Source organism: Suillus plorans (assembly GCF_016647745.1).
Source record: "Suillus plorans strain S12 chromosome Unknown HD556scaffold_140, whole genome shotgun sequence".
In the NCBI taxonomy this organism is placed as follows: Eukaryota; Fungi; Basidiomycota; class Agaricomycetes; order Boletales; family Suillaceae; genus Suillus; species Suillus plorans.
In genome coordinates, this window is record NW_024537524.1 from 16,467 (window position 1) to 27,104 (window position 10,638).

At 48.0% G+C, this 10,638-nt stretch overlaps 4 protein-coding genes across 4 annotated transcripts; 1 reads left to right on the plus strand and 3 right to left on the minus strand.

Moving 5' to 3' along the window:
* Positions 1-2,335: 2,335 nt before the first annotated feature.
* On the minus strand, positions 2,336-3,099 carry HD556DRAFT_1314997 (uncharacterized protein; the record flags this gene model as incomplete). The annotated part of the gene is made up of 6 exons (XM_041301051.1): positions 2,336-2,462; positions 2,499-2,596; positions 2,626-2,642; positions 2,792-2,944; positions 3,015-3,034; positions 3,080-3,099. 6 exons carry the CDS (start codon positions 3,097-3,099, stop codon positions 2,336-2,338), a joined length of 435 nt encoding a protein of 144 aa, XP_041152005.1.
* A 426-nt stretch (positions 3,100-3,525) lies between these two features.
* On the plus strand, positions 3,526-6,285 carry HD556DRAFT_1451679 (uncharacterized protein; the record flags this gene model as incomplete). Its single annotated transcript, XM_041307996.1, has 6 exons — positions 3,526-4,289; positions 4,444-5,002; positions 5,057-5,099; positions 5,152-5,300; positions 5,363-5,584; positions 5,767-6,285. 6 exons carry the CDS (start codon positions 3,526-3,528, stop codon positions 6,283-6,285), a joined length of 2,256 nt encoding a protein of 751 aa, XP_041152006.1.
* A 1,732-nt stretch (positions 6,286-8,017) lies between these two features.
* On the minus strand, positions 8,018-9,441 carry HD556DRAFT_1314999 (uncharacterized protein; the record flags this gene model as incomplete). Its single annotated transcript, XM_041301052.1, has 5 exons — positions 8,018-8,337; positions 8,393-8,657; positions 8,707-8,877; positions 8,931-9,076; positions 9,183-9,441. 5 exons carry the CDS (start codon positions 9,439-9,441, stop codon positions 8,018-8,020), a joined length of 1,161 nt encoding a protein of 386 aa, XP_041152007.1.
* A 323-nt stretch (positions 9,442-9,764) lies between these two features.
* On the minus strand, positions 9,765-10,337 carry HD556DRAFT_1315000 (uncharacterized protein; the record flags this gene model as incomplete). Its single annotated transcript, XM_041301053.1, has 2 exons — positions 9,765-10,052; positions 10,080-10,337. 2 exons carry the CDS (start codon positions 10,335-10,337, stop codon positions 9,765-9,767), a joined length of 546 nt encoding a protein of 181 aa, XP_041152008.1.
* Positions 10,338-10,638: the final 301 nt, after the last annotated feature.

A 10,638-nucleotide genomic window follows, 5' to 3' on the forward strand; every position in this document is an offset into this window, starting at 1 on the left:
CGAAACCCAAGTGACCAATATGCCCTTCCCCGCATCCACCTACACTCTGCCATACCACTCCACCTTCGAAACCTCCGCCCTTGACTCCAATGACGAACGATACGAAACGTACATCACCCAAGCTGAAGACCTCACTCTCATTGAGGCAGCACTTCTCTGCCCCCAACATGCCATTGAGCTCACCAGAGTCCTCTTCGGAAGAAACGCCCACTCTATCAACCTCCTCATCAACATCATTAGAGCCACCGAGATCATCGAACGAGTCTGTCGTCTCGTTGAAGACAACACGGTCCGCCACAGTCTCATGCATATGCAGAGGCGCATACGCAACTTTGCTCTGCGCCTTATTCCTGAAGAAGTTAAAGACGATATTAGAACGGTCATCCACATCGTCTCAGAACAAACCGCAGGGGTTGCGCGCCCACCTTCCCCTATGGGCTCCACCGGAGGAGTCCCTCCTCCCTCATACCAAGACGCTGCTCCTACTCTCTCTTCTCACATTCCTAATGAGTTACTGGCTGCGGTCAATAATCTCGCGCAGACAACGGAAGCCATGTTAGCTTCCCTCAGAGAAGAAAACCGCCAAGCAATCCCCGTACCAGCCCCTACGGTGGAAACTATTGAACACCCTCCCCATCTTTATACTGCGTTCTCTGCTACCCGCGAAGAGATCACTGCTGATCCAAACCAACAACTCTTATCCTATCATGAAGAACAGGACTTGGCCAACGCATTGGCCTCGCTCCACATTCATCCCCCGATTGTCATTCCGGATTCATTATCGACGCATACCTTCACGGATGGAATAGTACCCATGCAAGCGTTGGGAAGAACTCAACCTGCCACTCCTGCTGAGCTAATCGCGGAGGCAGAGCAACGAGGTGTAGCCATTAGGCACCCCATGCAACGAACCGATTTAACCAGGAAAAGAACGCGAGCTCGGCGCTCTGGTAAAGATAAAGGAAAGAGACGCGCCACCAGTGCAGATGAAGCACTTAGTCCTAAGCCAGGCCCATCACCCTTACGAGCGACCTCCTCTAATCCTGATGAAAACCGCGTATGCAGATACTGCAAAACGATCGGGCATAGGCAAACTAATTGCTCCGACTACTACTGTCGCGTCTGTCGAGAATTGTCTCCAGGCCATCTTTCATTTTATTGCCCACACTATACTGGAGAAACCCCTACTTCTCTAACCTGGAAAGACGAAGGATTTTACCAGGCACTCGCAGCCTGGGAGAACGACGCCGATGACGCATACGCAGCATTATGCAGGGAAGAAGAAATGCTCTATTCGGAGGAACGCATGAAGGCTGGACCAGAAGACGACTTAGAGTATTCTGACGATCCCATCTACTATGCTAACCAGGATGATTGAATCCGGTGGTTTCAACCCTAGTAAGGGGGTAATGTTACAGTAACATTTAAACCCCTATATTCATTTCCTTGCTACCTCTAAACGGGCCGTCCGTACCACGCTTATCTCTTATCATGCTTATCTCTTATCTCACCAAGCGGGCTGTCCGCCTCTTTCTGCTTCTATCTTGATAACGCATTTACAAGCTCCGCTTGAACACTGGTATATAAACCTACCTACCTACTGTTGTATTACTTACTTTAATCTACTGGGTTTTACCTGGAACATTGTCCTTCAGTAAGGTCTTCAACCTTACTGTCTAGAACCACTATTCTAAGGGAGTCAGCGACACTCGCCTTAGCCAGAAACCTTGATCTCTCAATCGAGAGCAGACTTACGTCTATCTAGGCATCCTGCCGATTGTCTACTCAGACAGAGATAGCTCGACTCATCCCAGTCGTAACAACATCTGGGTTATGTGGAACAGTACAGAGACGAGGTGATTCAGGGTGTATGGTTGGCCTTCGTGACATAATAGCTTGGAAGCGAGGAATTTTTCGGCACTGTCAGTGTCCATTACACTGTTGGGTGTCGCCATAATTTCCTCGAGCGAAGTGTTCGTTCTGGTGGTTCTGCGGGTGTTGAGTCCAGTAGTTGGAGTCGGGGAATTAGGTTTGGATGAGCTTGATCTGTTACCGGAGGCTTGTTTACCCGGAGGCATATTAGTAGTAGTGTTTTTCTTGGTTGTAGGCTTATCTGGTTGTTTTTGGGAGTTTTCTGGGTTTTCTGGTCTATATCTAGGGAGGCTGGATGATTCTAAGTGGTTAGTTGGGTGCGCAGAGGCGCTGTTTGGCGGCCTTGGCGCTGTTGAGTGCGATGTTGAAATTGGGTTTTTGGGGTCCTGATCGGGGTGCCACTTGGTTCAGGTCCAAGAAGCGGTTCGTATTCAGTTGTTTCATGATTCATGTCAAATGCCCATCACACGTTAATCACCTCCAGCAGATCCGACACTTTGACTAGCGGACCCGACATTTCGGCTGCAGCGGACCCGATATTTTCCCGTGCACTTGTCCTATCCGTGTCCCATCCTGTCTTGCTAGCCCCACTAGGTGCATAGTTCATTATTTCGCACATTACTCACGTCGTAGCAAGAGCTATTACATGTTTTCCCATAGTCCGCAGCGCCTCATGTTTATTTACATGTACTTCGGATCCGAAATCATCGGCCGCTACCTTCGCCTACGGGTTCCGCATTTCTACGTACTTACATATATATTGGACTGACCTCAAGCATTATTCATCATCCAAGTAGTGGGGAGCCGTTCTCCAATGCTTTGTGGTCAAACCCGATATTTCATAGTTCTTAGTTGACATTGCGAATATTACCACTCTTTCTATCCGAAATAACCGTCTTTATCGATATTCACCGCATACCGCTCGCTTTCCCGACATTCGTTGTCATTATTCTCCGTAGTCCGCTGAACCCGCACCCGAAACCCGCTAGTCCACTAACCCAAAAACATCGGATCCGATGCTTTGGCGTCGGACTAGTGATTATACCTCCGAACTTTGTTTCCCATGCTCGGACTTTTGATCACTTATCATTTCACTGTTTTCAGACTTATTCCAGATAGCTAACCCCTCGGGTTGAACGCACTTGTCTTCAAGTATAGCAGACTAGGACGTGCAGACCACAACATTATTATATTGCTGATTACTTACTTCGAGTAGTATTCAGCCATTGTTGTCTCATTACAGCGCCAAGCATGCTGACGGCTCTCCTGTTGGTAATTTCATTCCATTGAATCAACTTCGTGCGTTCATCAGCGTTATCCCTCGACTGGGGGATGTGGCGGATGCGCGATTAACAAAAGCGATGTCTTCGCATTATTCACACTCGTTTTTCTTGAATAAATACTTCAATAAAGAGATCTATGATGCCATTTACTATGCTTCACAATGATAGTATTAGTAGATACATCCAATCATGCTAGTACTTACAATATTTGCTTGTTGAACTGAATCGTTTGGTTGGCACGAGAATATCTTTACTCCATTAAGGATAAATTTAGAAGCCTATCACATATCACAATATGAATGAGCGTGGCGCATTGTGCATTGTGCAAGGAAGGTCTAAGCACAACGTTGCTGTGTAAAACATCTTGACCATGTCAATGGCACTGTCTTTTACCAATCATTATCTGCTGGCAACAGTTACAAGCTCCATCCCTGCTGGTGGCGATTTTTTACCTCGTTTGAAGGAAGACATGGATTTACTGATGAAAAACAAACTCTTACCTGTGGGTAGGGATGGCGCGCTCGCTGGAGGCAGACAAGTCTTATGGGAGGAGGGGATGAAAGGCAGAAAATCATCCATCCTGGATGCCCTTATTCCGGGATTGGACCTCACAACCAAAGATATCTTAGGCATCAGATACATCAAAAAAAAAGGTGAAGTGCTCTTACAGGGAGCATCTTTATTACAGAACCTGCAGACTGGTCTAGAATGGAGGCTCGATGGTGCCTTTTCAGGTCCTGTGAAGAAGTTAAGGCGGCAGTGGGAGTTGGAGACTGAGACAGACCTGGAGGAGATAGATGAAGATTCAATGATGGACACAGATGCCAGCTGGTCGCAGCAATCGTTCAATGCTGCAGCTGGACAAAAGAGACCAAACCTTCCCGTCAAGTCATTAGAAGAGAAAAGCTGGGAGCGCCTCTTGCGGAGTATATACTATGCTATGTGCAATATCATCCGTGAGGCCAGTGACGAATCCTCCCAATCAGACTCACCGAACCCCCTTCCCTTCAATGTCGTCCCGGAACCACGGTACTGGTCCTCCGAATTCGCCACCACACCCATTCCAGATGCCACCGACTCGCGCAAGCCTGATTTTAGTCCTCATGGACTTCAGGCTGAAAAAGAGTCAATCAGGTGAAAAGACCTGGGCGGATGTTCTCACCAATATCGAGATCACCAAGTCGGAATTAGTTCAAGGAAAAGATATACCCATATTCCTAGGGGTCGCCACCAAGGGTTATCTTATAATGTGAGAACAGCTGTGGCGCCATTTCGTCATTTCATTTAGTATCGCAAACCTCCAGCTCCGCACTCATTATATGGACCGCTCTGGAATGATAATCTCTCAACCTGTCCCAATTGGTTCAAGTGCCATGCGTTTCGTCGATGTCTTAAACACAATAACACTATCAGACCTAGCTTCCCTTGGGTTCGATCCTACTGTTCACATTTGTACCGACCTCTGCTCCACTGGTTCTCACAATGATCTTCCTGAGGGTATAGATCCCATGCCGGAAGGAACAAAAGGCTGGGTAATGGACAACGACAGTGAGGTGTACTGGATTATGAATATTTTATGGAAGAGTCGTGGTCTATTTTCGCACGGGACCGTTTGTTATCGTGTTCAAGATCAGCACGGAACAGAGTTTGCATTGAAGGATTGTTGGGTCGATGCAGAAAACCTGAATTATGAAGTGACACTCCTCCAGGCAGTCGATGGCATTCCAAATGTGGTCAGTCTCAAAAAATATTGGGACGTCCAGTATGCCGGACAATCAGACTGCACAGCGAGGATTCGCGAACACATTAGCGAATACCTTCCAGAAGCACCGATATACTCTAACAAGGTTCATCATCACATGCTATTGACCCCTTGCAGGCTTCCGCTGACGACCTTCAAGTCCCTCCCTGAGCTAGTCAGCGTTTTTCGAGATCTTATCGTTGGTGAGTTTCTTTCGTGTTTGTTAAAGTTCTTTGTAATGACAGCCACTACCAGCTCATGAAGCAATGGTCACCCAGCGGAACATTCTACATGGTGACCTCAGTCCCAACAATATAATCATCCATGATGGAAAGGGCTACTTCATCGACTTTGATCATGCCAAATTCCTCAAAAATAATGCAGCAGTAGATTCGTGTGGTACTGTAAGTTATATTTCTATACATTCTTTGTTTATATATATAGCTCATATGCCTCAACCTTGAAGGGAACTGTACCCTATATATCCTGCCATCTTCTAAAGCTCATAGGAGACGTTCCGCGTCCATCTGTGATTGACCACAGAGCCTCCGACGACCTGGAGTCACTCTTTTATATCCTCCTCGAATTCACAACCACGTATGAAGGACCCAATGGCAAAGCGTCAGCCGAAGGAGTGCACCCTGTCAATGCCCCTAGGTGGCGCAAGGCTTACCTGACGATGGAGACGGTCTCGGGACTAGTGGATCATTGAAGAAAGAATTTCTCATAGAGAAACATCCACACTACAAACCGACACCATACTTTTGAGCTTGTCGCCCCATCCTTGAGGAATGGCGCAAGGCAATTGGGGATGCACTACACAACGAACATGACTTGTCTCACGAGGAAATCCTCAAGATTATGCAACAGGGTTTGGAGAAAATTCTAAGCTTTCCAGGTACCCCAACATCGCTAAGTGTTGCATTTTTGCCAGTGCCATCTATCGCCACTTCTCCTCCTACTTCTCCTCCTACTTCTCTTCCTCTCCCTGCGCGTCCTCATCACCCCACTTTTCTCCCTCCTGCTTCTCTCCCACCCCCTCCTATTGAAGCTATGACCCAGGATACTGGTGTTCGGCCCCATCATTCGGGGTGGAAAATGCAGATGCTGCCTCCTGAACTCCCGTCAATGCCATCTGTTACCCGGGGCGCAATTTCTTCTTCAGCTTCTGGCTCCATGGCATCACCATTTCATTCCTCTTCTCCTCCCCCCACTTCTGGCCCTATGATCAAGGAGACTCGTCTTCGACCTCGTCGCTCCGGGCAGAAGAACAAAATGATTCCTCCTCCACTCCCATCATTGCCATCTGTTGGCCCAAACGAACTTCCTGTCTCAGGTGCTGGCTCCATGACTGAGGAACTTCCTAGTAAGCCTCGTCGTTCTAAATGAAAGACTCGGAAGCAGGTTTAACTGCACGTCCATTATGTTTAACTGTACACTCAAGAACTCAAAAGGCAGGAAGCGCAGGTGCGATTTCTTTGGCTCATTATTAGTTATCTTATTTCACACAAAACTCAAGAATACTTTATGCCATCTTCACTCATGAACTAAGACCTTACTAACATCAGTGTTCATGTGCATGCCGGTTGCCCTTCATATGGTTCCTTGTGCAAACAAGTCCAAGTGCTGATTAGCTTATGTAATACATTTTAAGTATTACTGTAACTGACTACCTTACAGCTTTGTTTTCTTCACTCGATGCCTCCCAAGAAAAGGGCCAGACAAGGTTCCCCAGGCAATAAGTTGAGGAAGGGAGCCAAGGTGGCATGAGCAGATGTTGATCCTGCTCGATGAAGCTCACGGTCCATGCGAGGTATCGGTGGTCATGCTGCACAACTTCAAAAAACTGGTGAAACTCTAACAGCCCCAACGAGGTGAAAGAAGGCATCAAATGATCTTGATATAAGCAACTCCGAAGAAAATCCAATGGCTCCTTCGCAACTCAAGAGAGCCCCTTCAGTAACTTTTTTCCGATATATAGGGCCACCCGAAGTTGATAATCTGCCCAATGAGACGGGTCACCCAAGATGGGCCCAAATGAAGGTGTACTGATGGAGAGGGGTGGGCCCAAGATATGGTCTTGTGGTCCATAATTTAGGGGTGGGCCCAGTATGTGATATAAGTATTGTGCTACCAATATGGATGGTTGGGCCCATACAATAGTATACCCATACTGATGGCAGGGCCAATATGAGTAGGCGAGATATAGGGATGGGCCCAGGTGCCTGTGCTTCCGAGATGGATGGATGGGTCCATACAATAGTACAACCTATATTAATTAATAGTAGGGCTGATTGAGCAAGCAATATATAGGGATGGGCCCAGACAAATGTGCTGCCGAGGTGAACAACTGGGCCCATACAACCATACAACCTATATTAATTAATAGTAGGGCCGATATGATAAGCCGAGATATAGGGATGGGCCAACTGCTGGTGCTGCCGAGGTAGACTGCTGGGTCTGCACAATTGTACTACCGTGATCCAAGAGCTCAGAATTTCTTTCCTCCGGAACATATGCACAACCTGACCCATGCCATCTAAACACATGTGGACCCGGGATTATATCCTACCGAGATACAGCATCAGCCAATACGGAAGGACGCAGTCATTGTACTGCGGACAATGGCAGGTTTGAATAACAGCAGCCATGAACCATTCCACAGCTACCTGGAGCTCATCTACATGTAGAAATAACCTTCATTCCGGATGCTGATACCACCAAGATTGTGTCATAGCCCACGGTCAAATTGGGATAATAACTATCAAACCACCCGAATACGTGTACTACCGAGATCGCAGTGTAGCCGGCTATGCAGGGCCTGTTGAAGGGCTTCTGCAGTTATGAAAACCGAAGAAGTTCTTCAACAGGTCCTGCACCCGAACTAGAAACATGGGTAGCAGAACCACACATGAAATGGTATGAATGAGCGTGTGGCAAGGAATGACATGTAAATGACAAGAGAATGAATATGGTGTGTTGTGATGTAAAAAAGGAGGGATGGGTGTGAAATATCTTTAAGATGTAAGCGGCAAGCAAATGATCAAGGTAGGGATAGTGTATTAATAAAATACTGGGGGTGTAATGTAAGAAAGGGGGAAGAGGCGTCCCTTATGATCCATCAGGCCGGACATGTCAGTCCAAGTGTGCCATACCTAACGAAGTCAGCCTGATTGTACTTAACATGCTCATACATGGCAAGGTCAAGCGGGTTGTACTTGGCATATTCCAGGCGTGGGGTTCGGGCATAGTTGTGGACGCTGTCACGGACAAACCAGGCCCAAACGATCCTGTCGCCCTCATCCACCCGAACCCCGTGTCTAATGAGTCGTCCCGAGTAGCCCACCATGACGCCGGGATCATATGCTATATCGATTCCGAGGTTGATCAAATGCATCACGGCTTGCCGATAACTCCCGATGCTCGTCAGGATATCAAATCCTTCAGGTGGACATTTCAGGTCTCAGTGGTATGGAGACAATCTGTTGCACATAACTGCGACTCCGGTGTAGATGGACGCCCAATGCTTGAGGTTTTGGTACATGTCTTCCAACCCCTAAGAAGCGGCCCAATGACTGAGTTTGATGTGGGTTCAGACGGAAGCCCAGTATTGCTGTGGGCATGACACGCATGGCAGCTGAAGCCAACAGTCCAGGTCTCTGCATTTCAAAAATCATCGACATGCCCCTTTCACCCTTCAGGGTAGCTGAGACCTCCGGCATGAACCCATCCCGGGTATTCTCAGGAGGTGTACCCTGGCACTATTGGATGTCAGATACGTCGGTAGCTGATAGAAAAACAACCTCTTACCTCTCGGCCTTGTTGGAACCAGCACGGAGCTATATTGATGCACCCGGGGGTAACATCAGCACCGTTGGTGGCATGGAAGTTGGCACCATTGGTTCTCCACTGACCAGCTCCGCGGGTAACACTCTTTCGCAGGTGGTGACTCATTCTGAGAGTGGCGGTGTACATATCACTCTGTTGACATCTGCATGATAAATTGGCAGCATAGAATTCAATAAAGTACCGACCTGGATGTAGCCATGCAGTGCCTCCGGGATGTACCAGATAATGATCCTGTAGCCAGAATCCAATACAACCGAAGGATGGGTCAAGAGCATTCTCTCAGCAGGAGGGAATCTAGCCAAGAGCGATCTTTCGTGCGTGTCATTCATACCTGTCTCCCGTTTGGTGAGAGCTTCATTGTAATGAATCAGGTCAATATCCAGTTGGACTTGATCCCGAAGGCCAGGAAGGATCAACATAATAGTCAAGGGACTGACTTGGATTCCGGTAGGCCTCAGCCAGGAGGAATGCGAGCTGGCTGCATGCAAGGATGGTGGGAACATCAAGCTCGGGAGGTGGGGGAATGAGAGGTCTACCAGCAAGATGGGCCATATACTGCTGCTCCACCCACTCGCTTGCCAAATTAACGGTGTGCAAGGCCCAGTCAGCTGGGATCTCGGGAAGAGGATGGAATTTATTCAAGCGGTGGAACACGTGATCCCAGCAGGAGGACCACTCTGGGGGGATATCAGACATGACGGGAATGAGATCAAAGGACATCCATCAATCAGCCCACATTTATTGCACCATTTGCTGAGCCTTGTGCAGCAAGCACGTCCGGGACATAATTGAGGTGCATGGACTATTACCTGTGGTACATGTAAGCGAACTGGAGGGAAACACATGCAAGCGCGGAAATACAGGCACACTAATTTCAAATTTCATCATTAATACATCTTATCATTTCTTTTGATTCCTACTGAGGTAATGCACCAGCGCCATTTAATTATAATCAGTACCAACATATACGAGAAATAAATGTATGTACAGATATGGACTGAAAACTATGAACCCGGGCTCTACTCCCATTTGATGCCGAGCGTGTCGATCAATTCATGTGATGCTCGCATGGCATCCATTACCTCATCCACCGGTCCTTCCAGCTGGGTTAATGCATCCATGGCAAGATTGCCTTCCTCTACCTTTGTGAGCAGCATGCTATGCAAACCTTCTCCCAGCCGTTGCACGTTTTCCCTGATGCAGCGGACTTGGTGCAGCAAGGGATCACGGCTGGTGGGCATCTGGGGCAGCTTTGGGATCAGGAGATGACCCGCAGGCTGGGCGTACACAAAATGATCAGAGAAATCCTGCTGAATCCGAAGAGAAGTACTCACCAGCTGTTCAAAATGCTCCTCAACCAACTCCTTGACCTCAAGGAGGGAGATGCGGTTGGGCATCTCAAAAGGACCGAGGTCGAAATGATCGTTCCACCAGCAATAAGCATATTTATTGACAATTCGGCAGCAGGCCGTGATGTCTCCGTCCACCATACAGTCGAAGTTCTTGAATGCATCGTAGAGTTCGTTGTTGTCCAGGGCTCCGATCTGCCAACCTGCCAAGATCCAGACGACATCACACAGATACATTGGCATGGAGGGACTGACACGACTGGCCGCGCAAATGTTGATGAACAGGAAGACAAACCGCTGTGGAACATCTCGGGAGCTGAAACACCGGAACCAAAGTATACAAACGCACCTCGGCTTCCCATACCAAATAACGGACAAACTGTGAATGGTAAGCATCGGTCCGGTGTAGAGACTCGCGCCTCTCAATGCCGGACATACGGCCCTATGAACCACATATTCCTTACATATTCCAGCTCTTATCCGAAGGATCAGTCATACGCGCTCCTGCGCGCACGCCCTACGTACGCACCTTGTTCACGTGCCT